A 21280-nucleotide genomic window follows, 5' to 3' on the forward strand; every position below is an offset into this window, starting at 1 on the left:
GAAAGGCAACAGAAGTTATAAGACTGGCAGGCCCGGTCCTCTGGGGAGTCCTCTGACTTCCTATCCCAGCTTGTAGCTAAGTGAGTGATCCTGGAGGTGGAGGATGAAACAGGGACATCCAACCCCTGAATCCTCCTGATGCCTTTCCAGCAGTGGGGATGGGAAACCGGTTTTCTAGTTCTGTCTGTTGCATGGTGGTCTACAAGGAGTTTTTCCTATACATCCATTGCAGAGTCTGCTTCCTCAATCTTTCAAAATCATCTGATTCCTTGCATTATATACTTTTCTGTTATTTAATCTATTTTCTGATACCTACAGTCAAACTCTGAGTGACACAGTATCTGGTAAATGACCATTGAGCAAATCAATAGACTAATGAAATGGTAGATGCTACCTGACTTAAAATGAAATATACCTATACTAGATGAGATGAGATAATTTGAACCTTTTATAAAGTCGTGTCTTAATATTCTTCTTTTATTCTTTATAAATTATGTTTCAAACACATAAGTAGTAAGATGGATTACAACATTTGAAACTCATAATCCCCACATCACAGAAAAAGCTGAAAAACTTTTAAACTCATTTTTAAAAATTCTTCATTTATAGTTTCCTTACAACCATTAAAACTAAAAGCAGACTGGAGCTGGGTTTTTTCTTAAAATGGATTACATGCTAATAAGCAAAAAGTGAATAAGACAAATCTAATAAGAATAATGAATGAAAGGAATATTTCTATATGGTATGAGTTAGGCTAATAAGCAGTAACTCATTCAAATATAAAGACTAGAAAGCAATAAAACTCAGATAATTATCTGAAGAGTAGGACACATTTGGGTTTTAAAAATTTGTAGATCTGAATTTTTTTCTTTTCCTATATTGTGTATAGATCCAAATGATAGGTCTAATTATAAGATGCTTGTTAATATCACTTAAAAAAAAGCAAACACTCCAGCTACACCCCTTTCCCAGCCATCGTGCCAAATAAAGTTGCTTTGGGGAGAAACTGAATTAATTCTGTCTTAAAGTAGGATAATTAATTTCAACTGGCTTAAGGTAAAATCATTCTTGTAATACAGACTCTGCCACCTAATTATTTCTCCATATGCTACTGCTCCCCTACACCAGCCTCAGCCTGGCACGGTGGGCCTCTCGCAGGTCTCTGCCCGTCCCCCACACTGTCAAGGACACGACGCTGAAACAGCCACTAGCCAGCCTCCAGTGCAAAGAGAATCAGGTTGTCAAGCAGTGGCGCAGGAGATCAGAAAACAAATTTCACTTGTGATGTTTATTTCAATTAACCATAACGTGTCTAAAATGTCCTTGAAAATAAATAGTTTAAAATTACCATTAACAGGAGATATTTATCCTGATCGCCTTCCTTCCTAAAGTTATACACATACATACATACACATAAATACACACACATGCACACACTCTTGCACACACACACATACACACACATACATTTCAATAATGCTATATCAGAAACAATCTGAAGTCATTTACAGTTATTACAAAGAATCTTGGGAACATTGATGTTAATGGTGATTTTCCAAATCTTACTGCACATAAAAATCACCTAGTTTATTGTTTTAAAATATATACATTTCTAGTTCCCAAGTCATATGCCTATTAATTCAGGATTTTTATTTTCAGAGAGCACCCTATCTGGTACAGATAGGATCAGGATCCAATGTTAAGAAACACTGCTCTAGGAGATCAGAACATCTAATCTATTTTTAAATTCCTTCTTTTCACCATGTAAATTCTACCAAGCATACATAGAGTAACAAGCTTTCAGAATAATAGAAAAGAAGTGAATGTGAAATATGAATGTGATATGTAATTATTGCTTCTTGATTGATTTCCTATTCACTGCACTGAAATAGAACCACCCACACAAAAGGAAAAAAAAAGAAACTATGTAATGGAAAATTAATCAAAACTAGTTTAAAAGCAAAGAAATGATTCTTGTTAGTTACTGAGGTATTGGTGCTTCCTCTCCTCTTTTTTCCTAGAATTTTGAGAGAATTAGAAAAGCTGCCAAATGCTGTGGATATTTAAACACCATTAAATTAAGCATAATAAAATGATAGGGAAACAAAGTGATGGCCAGTGGCAGAGAAATATGAAATGAAAAATCACTCAATTATGTCAACAACCACATTAAATTTAACTGTGTGAATTAAAAAGAAATAAATCCAGTAAGTGGAAAGAGTACACTAAATTGTACTAGGAGCCAATAGCTATTTTAGTAAAAAATAAACTGAAATTCCAAAGAAATATTATGTTGTCCTCATGAACCTGAATTAATGTCTTTATTTAAACCAGTAGCTAAATTTTCAAAAACATAACAGGATCATGAATTTGGGTGTTGGAAGCATCTCAGGTATTTTTTCCAAACTTTTTTTATAAAGTTAAAAAAAATTAAAACACAAAGATTATTCCTTGACCAAAATCACTCAAATATTGAGCATAGACCCAGGATAAGAGTTTCATTCTTTCACTCATTAATATTTGGTCCTATTTACCTGTTATATATGAGTTGAATCACACATTTAACAGTTACCACTTTCATTGAATAATAATGCAACATGCTCTCTGGAGCCTCTTTCATAAGGACAATAATTCCTTTCATGAGGGCTCTGCCCTCAGACCTAATCATCTCCCAAAGGCCCCACTTCCAACACCATCACATCAGAATTTAGGTTTTTATGTATGAATTTTGGAGAAACACAAATATTCAACAGATCTCAATTTCCACAAGTCATCTATAGATTCAATGGAGTCCCTATCAAAATCCTATGGCATTTTTTGCAGAAATGGAGAAGCTCATCCTCAAATTCATAAGGAATTCAATTTCCCTTGAATATACAAAATGATGTTGAAAAAGCAGAACAAAATTGGAGAAATCACATTTCCTGATTTTGAAACTGGCTATAAGGTGAATTCTCTGATATAATGGTAAACTTGTAAACCAATGGAATAGAAGTGAAAATCCAGAAAATAAACCCATACATTTATTAACAACTGATTTTCAACAAAAGTGTCAAGACTATTCAATAGGGAAAAAACAGTCTATTAGACAAGTTGTGCTGAGGTAACTGGAAATACATATGTAAAACAAACAAGTAGGACCCCTACCTTACAACCATATATAAAAATTAGCTCAGATGAAATCAATGATCTAAACATAACATGTAAAATTATAAAAGTCTTAGAAGATGACATAGGAGTAAATTATCATAACCTTGATTTAGTGATAGATTCTTAGAAATTACACCTTAAAAGTATGAACAACAAAAGAAAAAATAAACTGGCACTCATCAGAATTAAAAACTGCATGCAAAAAAAAACTGCATACATCAGAAGACACTATCAAGAAAATGAAAAGATAAGCTAAAGACTGGCAGAAAATGCTTGCAAATCAAATATCTGAGAAGGGTTTAATATCCACAATATACAAAAAGCTCTCACAACTCAACAACAAAAAGGCATGGGCTAATGGCCTAAATAGACAGATACTGAAGAGGAACTAAAAAGCCTCTTGATGAAAGTGAAACTGGAGAGTGAAAAAGTTGGCTTAAAGCTCAACATTCAGAAAACGAAGATCATGGCATCTGGTCCCATCACTTCATGGGAAATAGATGAGGAAACAGTGGATACAGTGTCAGACTTTATTTTGGGGGGCTCCAAAGTCACTACAGATGGTGACTGCAGCCATGAAATTAAAAGACGCTTATTCCTTGGAAGGAAAATTATGACCAACCTAGACAGCATATTCAAAAGCAGAGACATTACTTTGCCAACAAAGGTCCGTCTAGTCAAGGCTATGGTTTTTCCAGTGGTCATGTATGGATGTGAGAGTTGGACTGTGAAGAAGGCTGAGCACTGAAGAATTGATGCTTTTGAACTGTGGTGTTGGAGAAGACTTTTGAGAGTCCCTTGGACTGCAAGGAGATCCAACCAGTCTGTTCTGAAGGAGTTCAGCCCTGGGATTTCTTTGGAAGGAATGATGCTAAAGCTGAAACTCCAGTACTTTGGCCACCTCATGCGAAGAGTTGAGTCATTGGAAAAGACTCTGATGCTGGGAGGGATTGGGGGCAGGAGGAGAAGGGGGCGACAGAGGACGAGATGGCTGGATGGCATCACTGACTCGGTGGACGTGAGTCTGAGTGAACTCTGGGAGTTGGTGATGGACAGGGAGGCCTGGTGTGCTGCGATTCATGGGGTCGCAAAGAGTCGGACACGACTGAGTGACTGAACTGAACTGAAGAAAAGACAGAAGTAGCCAAGAAGCCCATGAAATATTTTCAACATTTCTAGTCATGAGGGAAATGCAAATCAAAACCACAACAAGATTTACCACTTCACACCCAGTAGAATGGGTATAATTTTTAAAAGACAGAAACAAAACCAAAAAAAAAAAAAAAAAAACAAGTATCACTGAGGATACAGGGAAGTAAGAATTCTCATATGTTGTACTGGAAAAGTAATGGCTCAGTCAATGTAAAAAAAACACTGTTGGTCTCTCCAAAGCTATATAATTGCCATATGACCTAGAAATTCTACCCCTATCTATACCAAAAAGAATTGAAAACTGGTACCCAAATAAATACATGTACATTCCTGTTCTTAATAGCTCTGTTCAAAAGAACCAAAAGATGGAAACAATCCAGGTACCCATCAGCCCATGAGTGGATGAACAAATTGTAGTATATCCATACAATCAAATACTCCACAGCCAACAAAGAAAGGAAGAAAGTGCTGATCCTTGCTGCACAGTTCAGGGACCTCGGAAACCTTATGTTAAAGAAGCCAGATACAAAAGGTTACATGTTGTATGATTCCATTCATATGAAATAGCCAGAACAGGTTAATCCCTGGAGACAGAAAGGAAATCTGTGGTTCCTGGCGTCTTGGGAGAATTCCTATATAAAGCTTACTGGATTTCCTTTGGGAATGATGAAAATGTTTTAGAATCCGAAGTGGTTGTACAACATCGTGAATTTATCAAATGCCACTAAGATATTCAGTTTAAAACAGTTAACTTCAGGGCGTCCCTGGCAATCCAGTGGTTGGGACTTCGCCTTCCAATACAGAGGGTGCTGGTTCGTCCCTGGTAGGGAGCTAGGATCCCACATGCCTTGTTGCTGATAAACCAAAAACGGTTAAAGCAGAGACAATATTGTAACAAATACAATGAAGACTTGAAAAAAATGCTTAGCTTCATGTACTGTGATTTCACTATAAGAAAGAAAAAAAAAATTGGTAATGTTTCAGCTCTATTAAAGCTATTTGAGTTTTCCTCTAGTCTTATAGCTTTATTTTTACTTTGGTTTTTAATTTTAAGAAATATTATAACCATAGCATTTTGTCATTTTAAATAAGAAGCTACATATTATTTTTATCACTTTTTTAAATCAAACTAATATATAAATCAACTGACAACAGCTATGGGAACTGCCAATCATTTTATAATAATATAGCAGATTATTAGTAGTATGCCAGTCATATAAAATACAAAATGAGATACAATTTCATATCTGAATATCACAACCTATAAAATTTCATGAAGTTCTAATTCTGTAAAATATAAGTGACCTAAAGAGTCAAAATTTGCATCTTCATTTTTATTGGTTATGGGATAAATGTTATTTATCTGATACATAAAAAGGAGGTTTTAGAGGCTGATAAAAGATCCCATTAACCCTACAGACTTTGTTGGCTCTCACATTTGCCTTGTAATAGAATAAAAGAGAGAGGATGAGAATTGAAGATAAATGAAAATATACAGTAAAATTTAAATAATGAAAATCAAAGCATAAACACACACATTCATTTAATGATCTGCTACACATTTGTGAGGATGTGCCAAACACGTGGACTGAGATTTAATAGTCATGATTTTAATTTCACAAGACATGACAGCATTTGGTGTTTTAGTAAGAGAAAGTAGAACTCCACACACAAATAATTTATTCCCAGAAATGCTGCTTCATGCATATAAAACCTTATGTGTGCACTTTTGCTCCAGTAGAGAATCACCAAAGGGGAAGAAAACTAACACTCCTAGTTTAGTATTAGTTTTATAGAAATCAGTTCACTGTGGGTGTGTGCACATATGTGTGTGTGCCTGCATGTGTGTGTGTATTTCAGTGGAGGTGAAAGCAACCATATTATATTAAAGTAAATGCCACCCTATTTTGCAGTATATTGATTTATTTCGATTCAGTGGGGCATTTTCAGTAGATATCATCCTTATGATATTTGTAAGTGGTACTTAAGTATCTTTATTTCTGCTAACTTCAGAATTTCTTCGGCAAAAGGACATTGTTTTGCTCAATCTACATAATTCCATTCACCTTTGTTAAAATGTACACAACACCGTGGATGTGTTTTTCAGTTTCATGAGAAAATAATTTATTTTGAAGAATGCCTTCTGTACCCTAGGGTTTAATAGTGTGGTATACATGCTGTTTTTCAAAATAAATTATTTTCATTTTTATTAATAAGATATAGCGTATTTAACATACTTTTTTATATTTTTCCATATGTCTAAACGTCTCTATATTTATATAAGTATTTACACTTGATCTTAGCCAAAAGGTTGAGAAGTGATACAGTTATATAAGTATTTACTAATAACAATTTTAAAAGTTGAAATTTCTAGTGTATCTCAGAGCAAAGCAGAGTAAGAACAGCTAAAGAAAAACATAAGAAGATAATATAATAAATCTAATAACATCAAATTATAGTGTTCTATATTTATTACTCTAACAGCAAAAGAATAGGTATAATTATTGTTTATTCTTAAATGATTCAAGAAATTTATGAGTAAAAGAAGTCTTTGGAAGAATGATAATGAATGGAGGAAAGTTAAAGTTAAGAGAGCTGCCTGCTACACCATTAAATGGAAATAATACCTTTCTGAAGACAAATTTGCTAAACAAAATATACATAATGCCAATTCTGTTCAAAGAACAGACACTTTCAGTAAAGTAAATTCATTAGGAATTGACTTTGATGGCCTTTCCACTTTGGGATTAATTCATCATTTTCCTGAGACACATCAATTACCACTCTGTCACATTAACTTTCTGAGAATGACCCCGTATGTGACCTGAATGAAGGGAATCAGTTGCCAGAATGATTTAAGAAAACAGGCTTCCAAAGCGCTTCACGAGAGGCATGTCGACGAGCCATGGGGCCTTGCTCAGTAGAATACTGACCACTTTTTCCAATGATGTCTCACTTGAAAAAGCATGGTTTGCAATGGAAAATACATATACTGCACATCAAGAGAATTAAGGCTTCACAAGCACAGAAATCTCTGCCATTAACTGAAGAAACCACATGAGCCCTACAGGGTAGTCTATTTTCTAAAATTGTTGGGAATTGCAATTCGACTTTTCTCCGTTACAGCAAAATCATGACATAGTTTGATAAATATCAGGTAACGCGTTCTTGTTTCCTCTTGGGTTGTTTTGTTATGTTTTATCACGTTACGGTGGTCACAAACCCCACTTTTCCTTTGCTTTCCTTTCAATCAAGTTCTCTTACCTTATTCTCTGTCCTGAAGTTCAAAGAAGCGAACAGAGGGAGAAACAGGACAGGCAAGAGCTCAGAAAGGGATTCGAATTAGTGAACCTTACAGCTGTTTATTTGGCTTTTTTTCTTTTCACTGAGCCTTGGGAAAGATGGTCCTTTCTAACACCATTCTCCAGCTAGGGTTTTATCATTCTAAAGGGATCTGCAGCTTTCAGTGTCTGTAGGCTGTTGTCCACACAACCGTGTACTTTCTAGATAACCCACAGCAATGCATATAATTCTCATCCATAGAGATGCAGACTAATTTTGCCTAGTGGAAGTGCAATCTATGTCTTTATCCCTTGTAGGAAAAAAAAAATCCGTTTTGCATCTGATAACCAAATTCATTTATGCATTCTGGTTGCCCATTTGTCTATGACTTAGATCCTTCATTCAACTGGCTATATCATCTTACTGGTTGATTCAGGAGTGGATGGATGAAATAAAACCTTTCACATGTGTTCATTTTACGTTTGTACGAGATTTATGAGTTTAGCATTTTATATGCCAGCATCCATTTCCTCATCTTATTCATACACAGTATTTTTATGCATTTAGATATATGCTAATTCTATAGGGCACTTATATATAAATGTATATATACATATATATACAAATATGTTATTCCTATATGGTACTGATGCACATAATTTTACACATACAGATTAGTTTTATTGAAATAATGTTAAAACCACAGTTTGGATTTGTGTTATAATAACATCTACACGATTTCCTGGACTTTGGCTTGTTCTGTATGAAGCTTTGATTCATTTGATATTGAGAGACATCCGAACCTTGATATTTTGATCTGTAAAGATTTCTGTGGCCCCAGGGATTATGACCTGCAGCTGCTCCACGACAGGTAATTCTTTTGGTTTAAGTGCGTGCGTGCTAAGTCGCTCACTCCTGTCTGACTCTTTGCAACCCTATGGACCATTGCCTGCATGGCTCCACTGTCCATAGGATTTCCCAGGCAAGAAGACGCAAGTAGGTTGCCCGTGTCCTCCTCCAGGGGAACTTCCCCACCCAGGGATTGAACCTAAGTCTCTTATGTTTCCGGTGTTGGCAGATGGGTTCTTTACCACTGGTGCCACCTAGGACGCCTTTAGTTTAATTAGTGACTCTGAATTCTTAATGAAGAAGGTTAAAAAAAAAAATGCACTAACACCTCCTCCCAGCCATCAAAATGACATACACTGAAGGAATAGCCTTGTGATTGATGAGCACACCCAACGAGTTGTTCAGATCTTCCAAAATCTTCCTGGTTTCCAAGCTCTGTCCACTTCTAAACCAAAGAACTACACTAGTCCCAAGAGCCCAGATCTAAACTCAGAGTGGTCTGCTAACATGATAAGGCACATTGGCATATATACCAGCTCCAAGGGCTTCCCCAGTGGTTCAGTGGTAAAATCCGCCTGCAAAGCAGGAGGTACAGGAGACGTGGGTTTGATCTCTAGGTCAGGAAGATCCCTGCAGGAAAGCATGGCAACCCACTCCAGTATTCTTGCCCGGAGAATCCCATGGACAGAGGAACCTGGTGGGCTACAGTCCATAGGGTCGCAAAAAGTTGGACAAGACAAGTGACTGAGCATGCATGCACACACCAGCTCCAAACAGGCCCCAATCAGCCCTCATACTTCCTAACTGACACACTTTATGCTATAACAGCTGGATATAACCAGAAAGGCATCAAAGTGGGATAGAATGAAGTACTTCTTTCATGTTCCCGTTCCACTTTGCTCTTAGCCATCATCACAATGTATTATTGATAACAATGGATGTGTAATATCTTCCCAGACACACACTAAGCCCACGCTGGGCAAGGATAATGATTCAGTCATTTTCACATCACCAGCATCCAGAGCAGTGACTGGCGCAGGGTATAATATAAATAAGTGCTTGCTCTGTTCAGTGAATCAAAGGGAAACAGATATTTTGATGATCAAAACTTGCCCCGTAATTGAAATAATTCTGTGCTTTCATGAGTGGCAAGCTGCAAAACATTCTCTACAGATTTATCCGTTGTGTATATGTCAGAAGCATATACCATTACTGATGGTTTATGAATCTGTACAATAGAAAATTATGATCACTGACTATAACATTTAACTTTAGATATTTACATCACCAAGTCATGAGACACTAATCCAATTTAATCTTATATTTGCAATAAATCCCTAAAATCACAAAGAATAAAGAAAAGTAATATGGAATTCAATTTTTCTGCCCATTTAGCTTTTACAGCTGATATGAATATGAACTACTTATATGACTCAAAAAATATGAACTTTTCAAACTCATTTTTAACTCATTGTTAAAGGAACTGAGTGAAAAAGATAGAATGATGCATTAAGGTGCCATAGCTACTTTCATGGGAGAAACAGGAACAAGCTGTGTGTGTGTTGCAACATATTGACACTAACACACATACATTACAACTGCCACTGAGAGTGTTTTAAAAATCTAAAAGCCATGTATCAAAAAAATTACATCCATAGCAGTAAATATGTCTATTAGCTTTAGGACAAAATTCCAAAGCAAGCTAACTTTCCCAAAGTCAAAATTTGACTGTAATTCAGGTTTTAACATTTATGTCATAGCCTATAAAGGTTATTTGTAACATGATGTGTTTAATTGATTTAAAAATAATTTTTCTGATACTAAAAAGAAATCAAAGAGGAGTAAACCAGATATGTTTAAATGTTTATGTGGATATTTACCTTACACCAACAAATCCTAATTGTATAGTTGCCCAAACTGATGGAGAAAAATACTCACTGAAAAATAAGATCAACTGCTTGGATAACTGAGACAAAACTATGACAGGAAACCAAACACACAGAGGTCCTTTCCTGACTTCATGCTTTTCTTCCTTTTGGAAAAGCTTGAAACTCTCAGATTTGTCATACTCTAACGTGTTCACACAAAATTTGTCATGCTCTCTTTTCCTATGCATGAATAACATTTTAGATACATTTTATACTACCACGGGAAAAGATCAAACTATCAGATACGAGGTAGTACCAAAAAATGTATTCAGGCTTGAAGTTGTGAAAGTTAAGGCGGTACCCACCAGTCCCCAGGGCAAAAATACAAAGGAAGTGAGGACATTTGCTTCCAAAGAGCTCCCATACCTTGTTTTTTTCCTGTAGTTCAACTCCTGATGTCTTGAAATCAGGACCTTCCGAGTTTTCACTTAATCTATTTCTCCTGTGCAGGAGTTCTTCCATTTCTTTCACCTGGACCTTTAACCTTCTATTTTCTCTCTCCAGTCCTTGTTTTTCCTTTTCAAGTAGCTCCCTCTTGTCCCACTCAGATGTATTTTCAGCCTGCAATCTCTCTAGCTAAACACAGAAAACACAGAAAAGCAACATGTAGCATTTGCAATTGCCAAAGTGAATATGTCCTTTTATACATTAAGTTTTCTATTTTTTGGCCACATCCAAGGCATGCAGGAAGTTAGTTCCTTGACCAGGGTTTGAATCTGTGCCCCCTGCAGTGAAAGTGTGGTGTTTTAACCACTGAACCACCAAGGAAGTGTCTACACAATTTTTAAAAAGAGAACACTATTTGTCTGAAAGTTGAAAACAACACAAAAGCCCTAAGATCAGATCATGTGCTAGATAAATTTACCCTTTCTCTTGGTTCATGGGACTATTTCTAGAACCAAACAGACCATATTTGTCAATTAAGTATATTAAGTGAGACATTGATGATATTTTGCCATCAATCTCCACTCAGCTGATGAGAATTTATCAGTTGAGAAGGAACAAAATCATTTCTTGGGCAATTTTGGTTGGATGGATATAGTTCATATATTCATTCACTCATTCACTTATTTACTATACCTTTCAACTTCCAGGCACTATGTTAGTCATTGCAAATATAGACAAGTGAATGTAATAAAATATCATAAACGCCATGATTAGAATACTGTACAATATAGTCAAACTTGCCTGAATGAATGGCCTATTTGATTTTCAGGGAATGGAGGTTGGCAACATGATTAAAATCAGAAGTATTTTAAAACAATTTGTTATGGATCGAGGTTGAAAATTACTTGTTTTTACATTGTTAGTATTAAATGGCTTGATGGCAAAGTGTTGAATAGTATTGCACTATTATAAAGTAGCTTCCATGACTTTAAATTTTCAAAGAGAAATCAACATTAAGAAAATGTTAGACTTCAATAATATCTTTGGAAATTAATTTTGATTAAAAAGTCTAAAAACTGCTTTTTCATACACACATAATTGTGCCATTATTGTAGAAAATGTTCTGTTCCCAAATCTAAGTGAGGCTCTGGTTTCTGAAAAAAACAGGAAACTAAAATTACATTCTTGGCACTAGACCTTCTCTATCAATTAAACATAATAAACTAAGGGATCAAATTTTAGATGATGTGATTTGACATTTGGGGTGCCTGTTTGGGATATGAGGTGAAAACAGTATTTCACAATCCAATTTAGAACATGACATGACTTTAATTATTAAGATTAATGCTTAAACTTTTTGACTAGCATCACATCACTTATCAGAATGAAAATAATAAAGTCGTAATAAAAAGTCATCAACTTAGTGATGAAAAATTAATTTTATGAGAATAAATGTATTCTTGGTCAAGGACAAACAGGATGCTATGTCAAGTCTTTGTAAAACTTTAGGCATTTAAAAGACATTGCTGAATTTGAATTTATACCTCATAACAGATAACAAGTAGAAATAGAATGTTAAATAAATAACAGATGGCTTGAATGAAAAAAATCTAAATTTAAAAAGTTGAAGAAAGGAATTATATTAACGGCAATAACAACAAAACTTAAATAATGTTGTGCTATTATTTACTATTTGAAGGTTTTTATTGACATACCAATTATCTGATAAATTTAGGCATATAATAAACATCAAAAAAGTATGGGTTTGTGAAAACTGGATCATAAATTTTATTAGCAATTTTATTTTTTATTTCATCTTTAAAGATTCTTTCTTGTCAGATTATTCTTTTCTAGGAATCATACAAAATCTACTACCTTAAAAGCCATTCAATTAAATATGAGTTAAAAAGATGAAAGAAATATCAGGTATTACTTTAAGCTTTCAGAGTATTTTGTAAGCAGTTCTAACAACTAATCAATTTGAAATGGAATTCTATTGATTCACTTCCAATGATCAACAGAAAAATTCTAAAACATTTTAATTCTAACTGTAATATACTATGAATTTTAATTAATACTGAAAGTGTTAGTCTCTTAGTTATGTCTGACTCTTTGCAAGCCTATGGACTATAGCCCACCAGGCTCCTCTGTCCATGGAATTCTCCAGGCAAGAATACTGGAGTAGGTAAGCATTCCCTTCTCCAGGGGATCTTCCCAGCCCAGTGACTGAACCTGGGTCTCCTGCATTTTAGGCAGATTCTTTACCATCTGAACAGCCAGGGAAGGAGAATCAAGCTAAGAGTATCTCAATAAAAGGAAGTAGAGATGGATTTGAATATTCTAAGAGCCAAGAGCCCAATCATGACATATTAGGAGCTTAGGAGAGTAGGTATGCTGCTGCTGCTACTGCTGCTAAGTCGCTTCAGTCGTGTCCAACTTTGTGCGACCCCATAGATGGCAGCCCACCAGGCTCCCCCATCTCTGGGATTCTCCAGGCAAGAACACTGGAGTGGGTTGCCATTTCCTTCTCCAATGCATGAAAGTGAAAAGTGAAAGTGAAGTTGCTCAGTTGTGTCCAACTCTTCGCAACCCCATGAACTGCAGCCTACCAGGCTCCTCCGTCCATGGGATTTTCCAGGCAAGAGTACTGGAGTGGGGTGCCAATGCCTTCTCCAGAGAGTAGGTATGAAAGCAAGTTAAACAAGCAGATACTTACACTTAGAAGGAAGTATGATTTAAAGGATCATTTGAGTTTCTTATGAAAAAAAAATGTAATATTGTGATTATTCCCAAGGACCAAATTGAGTCATTTCATTTATTCATATATATGTATATCAGTGTTTATGTATTTGCTTGCTTCCTTCCAGTTTCATTGAGATATGAGTGACAAATGTGTACACAGCCTAACAATTTGGTCACTTCTAATCATATTCATCTATAAACCCAATCTTCGCCCCTTGTCACTGCTTAATGCTGCTGAAAGGGCATCAGTAATAGATTGCAATGAACAAAATAACTAGAAGGTAAGTTTTATGAAACCAGAGTTGGGCCATTTTGCTCATCATCTGGCACCTGACACACACTAGGTCAGCACTTCACAAGGACCTGCTGAAGGAAAGAAAGCGTGCATACTGTGTCTCTAGCAAGAAGCTCCTTTGTATTTCAATCACAGCAATTGGGCACAAAGCGAAATAAGATAGCATCCTAGCAGAGCCAGTTACTCACTCACCAGTTCAACTGCCAATAGAATTTCTCAGCACATTTACTCTTAACTCTTATTACTGTTGTCATAGTTCCTTTGTATTGTGTGTGTGATAGGAGTCAGGTAAAGACAGGATTTTTCAGTAGAATGACCTAAACTTGATTCCCAGTTCTTTTTATCCCAAGACACTATTTTTCATTTATAAAATATGGAAAGTATTTCCTACAACTTAGTATTATGAGACAGGAATGATTTAGGGAAAATAGTTATTAAACTTTCAAACTCAACATAAATATTTCTTGTCACAAATATGTTTTCTAAAGAACAAAGCATACCAACAGCCAATTCAAACAATAACAGGTGAAACAGTGTATTATTTTTCAGCACATTTTATCAAGACAACAATCATTTTGTAAATGGACCTTGTCGACTGAGAAATCCCCCAACAGAATGCACTATACACCGTTCTTCAGGCCAGTGAGTGTTGCGTACAAACGATGTGCATGTTCCAGCAATAGATGTGCAAATATTCAGAATTTTCATTTCAGACAAGTTAGCTATAAAACCTCATTACAAACACTGCTTTTGAAAAGAAGAGATAAAAGGCAGGAAGCTTGTCACTCCATAGCAGTAAAAGATGATTACCCTTTACTAAGAACCTAGCATGTTCCCATGACTGAAGTGACTTAGCAGCAGCAGCAGTAGTAGTATGTTCCTAGTAAATAGCTCTAAGGTTATTTCTTATCCTTACCACCATCCTGTAAGTTTGTGTGTGCTACACACGAGCAGGGAAACTGGGGTTCTAACAGTAGAAGTAACGTCAAGGTGGACAAAGAGTCCAAGCCATGGTTCACCTAAGGCTCCTCTCTGCTTTCAATACGAGTTCATCCCACCCACATGAGGCTAACAGATACCTACTTATATATGGATACAAACCACATTCTGAATCCACTGTGTTGCACTGCAGTAAGGAGATCAAACCAGTGAAACCTAAAGGAAATCAACCCTGAATATTCACTGGGAGGACTGACGCTGAAGCTGAAGCTCTGCTATTTTGGCCACCTGATACAGAGAGCCAATTCACTGGAAAACACCCCTGATGCTGCGAAAGATTGAAGGAACAAAGGGAAGGGGGCAACAGAGGATGAGGTGGTTGGACGGCATCACTGACTCAATGGACATGAGTTTAAGTAAATTCTGAGAGTTGGTGATAAACAGGGAGGCTTGGTGTGCTGCAGTCCATGGGGTCGCAGAGTCGGACATGACTGAGCAACTGAACTGAACTGAATAACAGCTTGTGGTCATTCTAGTCATCACTTCCTTGTTGACCTATATACATTTTGCAGGTCATGAGATGGTTCCTTATGATTTCAGACCTTTTAGAGTATCCTTATAATACGTAAACATGAACTTGAGCAAACTCTAGGAATAGTAAAGTACAAGGAAGCCTGGCATGCTGCAGTCCACGGGGTTGCAAAGAGTTGGACACAAATTAGCGACTGAAAAACAACAACAACAGCGAGGAAAAACTGTGTAAATATAAAATACTTAATAAAATCTGCACTAGGAAATTAAGCAAATCATAAAGGGTAGATGCTCTTTATTTCCCAAATCTCTCCTAAAAGTAATTTTAGAAGTAGACAAACTGTCTTGGCCCTAGGGATGCTCTTCTCAGAGATTTTGACAGTTCTCAGTGTCTAAAGAACACGAAATCTGTGGAAATCACCTAAAGTAAGGTTTTCCACTCAACTGAGATTATGTTTCATGTTAATCAATGTATTTATTTTTTTTTCTAAAGGATTAACCATCATTTTAATTAAAAGTTATACTGACTATTGTATTATACTCTGATGGTTCAAATAAAATAGAAACTTAACTTTATTAACACTGAGCTGTAAAGAAGGAAAAAGTACATAGTATATGATTTATATGGGGGAAATAGTAGAAAAGGAGATGGTAGAATGAATTAGAGCTAGAGTATGATAACAAAAATGAAATAGTGGCAAAGGTATTAATGAGAAACCCCTAAATCACCATTTGTGTCAAGAATGACTTAGTGTAACAATTTTATGTTTTAATATTGCTTTTTTAATATCTGCTTTGGGGGGGAAATTTGACAAAAGAGATATACTGATGAATTCTTTCAAGAAACTTAGTGAAGAAAAAAAAATGAGTTTGTTTCATTGATCAAACCAGAATCACACAAACTTTTTAAGTATTAAAATAAGATTGTTCATTAAAAAAACTAATATTAATATTATAATAAGCAAGTTAATTCCTTCCATTCATCTTTAATCCAAAGTCAGTACTTTTTACAGCCTCCTCTACTTACCACTGGCTTCCAGTGACAGCTGTTGATAGATCAACTGTCCTTATGCAGGTGACTCTGAGTCTGGGCTCTTACTCTGCTGTTTCTTTAGTCTTCCAATCCTTACCCAGGTTCTACTCTATTTATAATACATATATGTTATATTTATAAATATGATTTTTTTCTGGTATATATACATATATATATGTATACTTAATTGGTCTTATATTCAACAGTATCCTTAAACTCTCATGAATTATATTTTATAGATTAGTTTGTGTTCTCTAAATAATTATACCTTCTGTGATCATTACAATTTTTTATCTTTCCAATTCTTATAACTTTATTACTTTTCTTCTTTTGTTGAACTGCCTGGCATCTGAAATAGAATATTAAATAAAAAGTGGTACCATGCTTCTGGTTTTGTTGCTCACTCGTTAAGTCATGTGCAACTCTTTGTGACCCTATGGACATACCAGGCTTCCTTTGTCCTTCACTATCTCCAGGGATTTGCTCAAATTCATGTCCATTGAGTCAGTGATGCTGTATAACCATCTCATCCTCTGTCGCCGCCCTCTACTCCTGTCCTCAATGTTTCCTAGCATCAGGATCTTTTCCAATCAGTCAGTTCTTCACATCAGGTGGCCAAAGTATTGGAGCTTCAGCATCAGTCCTTCTGAATGTTCAGGGTTGATTTCCTTTACTGGTTTGATCTCCTTGCAGTTCAGGGACTCTCGAGTCTTTTCCAATACCACAATTTGAAAATATCAATTCTTCGGTGCTCAGCCTTCTTCATGGTCCAACTCTCACATTCATACATGACTACTAGAAAAACCATAGCTTTGACTATATAGACCTTTGTCGGCAAAGTGATATCTCTGCTTTTTAATATGCTGTCTAGGTTTGTCAAGCTTCTAATACTTCATCATTAAATAAAATATTTGCTCCACAATTTTGTTACTCTATCGGGTTTAAAAAGTTTACTTTGAGTCCTAGTGTGCTAAAATGCTTTTTCCTATAATCATAGGAACTGTTTTATAATCATAGGAACTGTAGCAACTGTTTTTTTTTAAGAAACTTTAGAGATAACTACATAATTGACTTTTTCTTGTACTCTGTTTTGTGCTGACTTACATAATAAAAGATCTAATGTTATTGTATACCTTGTATTCCTGTGACAAATTTTTTATTCATCAAAAAAATATTGACTACTCATATTTGGTTAATATTGTTGCCATTATATTTATGTGTGAAATTGATTATAATCTTCCTTGCTTATATTACCCTTGTCTAGATGCAGTATAAGGATTAAACTAATACAATAAAAAGAATTGGGAAGTTTTCCCTCTTTTTTTCTCTTTTTTAGAAGATGCTCTATAAACTAGAATCATCTACTCAGAATGGTAGAATTTAACCATAAAATATTCTGATGCTAGAGTTTTATTATAAAAAGTTTTAATTCATTAATTTTTAATTTACTTTATTTAATGTTATAAATGGATTTCAGCTTTCTATTTTTACAAGAGTCATACTGGGTAAGTTATATTTTCTGGTCAATAATTCATTTCATGTAAGATTTTATTTTTATTAGAATTCTCTCTGCAGAGTGGTTCCCTATCTTTGTAAACCTCTGCTCTATCTAAAATTTTGTCCCTTTTTTATTACTAGAGTTTTTAAATTATATCTCTTAATTAATTTTGCCTGAATGCTTTTTTTTTTCCAAAAAACCAACTTCTGTCTTTGCTAACTCTATTCTACTTTTTTTGTATTAATTCCTAATATTGACTTTCCCTCTTTCTACATTCATTGTGATTTTTTTTCTGTTAGCATTTAGTTTGCTAATTTTTGTCTTTGATATTGGGTTAATCTGGATATTTCAAGAAGCAACTCTTACAGCTGGCGTTTAAAATACAGTAAATTGACTGCGGGGACTGCATACGAGAGAGAAAGGGGGAGAGACAGGAAAGGCCGAGAACAGTCAGATTGGGATCAGGAATGACTCCGAATGAGGCAGAGACAGGGAAGGAAGGCAGATTGGGTCTGATCATCTTGGATATCAGTGCCTTCCTCGGAAAGGGAGGTGAGGAAACAGAGGAGTTTTTGAGTCAAAGTCATTAGTGAGAAGGGTTGCATGTCCCAACACCAGGAGGCCCGTCTTTGGCTGGGAGTTGTCTATGAGAAGCGCACTGTCATTCCCTGGATTTCAGACAAGGGCAGCTAGGGTTCTAGGTTAATTACACTCATTGTAATTGAGATCTGAGAAGCACTGTCCCACAGCAGACATAACCGTTTCCCAATATGGTCACTGATGTTAAAAATATCCCTGAATTCTGCAGCATCCCTCAAGACTTCGTATTTTTTATCCTTCAGCCTTAAATTCCATTAAATTTCTCTTTGACCTATGTTACTTAAATGTCCATTTTACAATATCAAAGAAATAAGTTTCTTAAAGTTATTTTTCTGTAAGCAATGCTATGATAAATGACCACCTGGGGTCAAAACAGAGTATCCTTTGGGGATCACATCGTTTAGAACATGACCATAGACTAAAACTTTCTTTCTCAACACAGCCTCCAAAAATCAAAAATGGAAAGAAACAAAATCACCTATTCCACTAGTATAATTTAGAGATGGTATAGAAAGAGAAGGCAATGGCACCCCACTCCAGAACTCTTGCCTGGAAAATCCCACGGACGGAGGGGCCTGGTAGGCTGCAGTGTATGGGGTCGCTAGGAGTCAGACACGACTGAGCGACTTCACTTTCACTTTTCACTTTCATGCATTGGAGAAGGAAATGGCAACCCACTCCAGTGTTCTTGCCTGGAGAATCCCAGGGATGGGGGAGCTTGGTGGGCTGCCGTCTATGGGGTCGCACAGAGTCGGACACGACTGAAGCGACTTAGCAGCAGCATAGAAACCTTGATTCACACGCAACAGGGAAGATAAATATCCAAGAGCCACAGAGCATTCTCTGGAGACCACGTGGCACAGTCAGAAAGACAGTGTGCAAAAGACAGCAGACCAATCAGGGTGGACATCCTGCAAGAGGAGACATCACCTACAGAGGGAAGTATGGATACTAACAAGGGATCTGAGACCTGGAGGATCAGAACTAGCAACTGGTTTCCTCAGTATGTGTGGCCCTTAAAACCTTATACTCACCAGGCTATATTAATAGGTACATGGGAAACCAATGTATTTTGAATACACTGTGCCTGCTTGCTCAGTCGCTCAGTCAAGTCCAACTCTTCTGCCATCCAATGGACTGTAGCCCACCAGGCTCCTCTGGCCATGGGAATTCCTAGGCAAGAATAATGGAGTGGGTTGCCATTTCCTTCTCCAGGGGATCTTCCTGACCCAGGGATCAAACCCAGGTCACATGAATCTCCTGCACTGGCAGGCAGATTCTCTACTGTGCCACCTGGGAAGCCTATTTTGAACACATCAAATGTAGTCAAATGTAAACACATCAAATCATACTCCCAACGAGTATGTTATGCTCATTATGCACTCCTCCCATTTTGATTTATTTTTTTCTTTCAACCTCTCAGAAGTTTGAAACAGAAGGCTCTCGTCTTTTGCATTTGTACCTTGTCTTCTTCCCATCTCCTCATCTAGTTTAAGGCACATGCTTCCACAATGTCTCTCTTGATACGAAAGCACATTTTCTAAGGGCAGCATTTTTGAGGATGATAATAGGAAAGTTCTCAATCAAATGCCTCTAGCATGAAACAGAATATTTCTCTCTACTGGAGATTTGAATCCTGATTCAGTGCAACTATAGTTGTAATATATGTAGTAAAGCCATTTTGAATTTGAAGCATTGAGGGGAATACTTAATATGAAGACACAAAAGTGTTAATAGCATTATAAAATGAATTAGCTAAATTCCGTTATTCCTCCCATGGAAAGCAGTAAGCAGGATCTTGAAAAAACTGTACAGAACCTGCAGGCCAAGGGAACAGAAGTCCCAAATGCATGTGTGTGAACCAAAGAGAATAAGACCCAGAGGGCATCACAGCAGAGATCTTAAGAAACCAGAGGACACTGAGAAAACCCAAGGTCCCTCGAGGTTGGGATTTCAGAAATGTGCAGGGATTTCTGAAGACATAGGCTGATCCTGAGACTCTAACATTTAAGAGTTTTGATTAATGCAATTTCTTCTATTACCTCTGACAACCCAATCTTTAGGAGACTGTTTTCTACCCAATGAAAGTTAATAAGAATTTACAGTTAAAGACTTTAAATCTCAGATTGTAATTAAATCACCAGCTCAATGGATGTGAATTTGAGCATACTCCAGGAGATACTGGGCTTCCCTGGTGGCTCAGACAGTAAAGAGTCTGCCTGCAATCCAGGAGACCCCAGTTCAATCCCTGGGTCAGGAAGATCTCCTGGAGAAGGGAATGGCTACCCACTCCCATATTCTTACCTAGAGAATTGCATAGACAGAGGAGCCTGGCATGCTGCAGTCCATGGGATCAAAGAATTGGCCACGACTTAGCAACTGAACAACAACAATTAAATCATCAATCTAACTTAGCCAGAAAACTTTCCCAAAGACCTAGTCATCTGGAAAAGATACTGCTGTTGAGATACCCAAGTAAAGACATTCAAATCCTGCATTTCACTCTACATCATTTAAAACCCTTTCTGAAAAAATAAAATCTGTTACTTGAGGCACTTAATACTTCCTGGTTAAATGATCACTGGTTTTCATCCATTATTCAGTTTTATATTTATCAGTTTTCTGTAACTCCAGGACAAGTGACAGATTTCATCTTGGATAATTGGACTATTTAGACTTATATTTGTCTAAATGACCAGAATGCATATCCATGTGTGACAGTTTGATTTTCACTTTTCCAAGAATATTATTTTTCTTTGATGGTTTACTCATATCACATATCTTTTTATAGATTCTGGTTCCTGAATTTCATCAATAAGAACTCAGAATGTGTCAGAATGCTTAAATCCATAACACTAACAGGCTTCTAAATTAACCTGCTTGCAAACGTCAAT

General features: G+C 36.2%; 1 protein-coding gene across 2 annotated transcripts in view; it reads right to left on the reverse strand.

Annotated features, from left to right (window-relative positions):
* CCDC102B (coiled-coil domain containing 102B) overlaps positions 1–21280 on the reverse strand; it is a 278967-nt gene that overhangs the window by 167588 nt on the left and 90099 nt on the right. For both annotated transcript variants that reach the window (XM_061399557.1, XM_061399556.1), the window contains exon 6: positions 10728–10937. In XM_061399557.1, the coding sequence (XP_061255541.1) occupies positions 10728–10937 (210 nt within the window). The remainder of the gene's footprint in view (positions 1–10727; positions 10938–21280) is intronic.

This window comes from Bos javanicus, chromosome 24 (genome assembly GCF_032452875.1).
Source record: "Bos javanicus breed banteng chromosome 24, ARS-OSU_banteng_1.0, whole genome shotgun sequence".
In the NCBI taxonomy this organism is placed as follows: domain Eukaryota; kingdom Metazoa; phylum Chordata; class Mammalia; order Artiodactyla; family Bovidae; genus Bos; species Bos javanicus.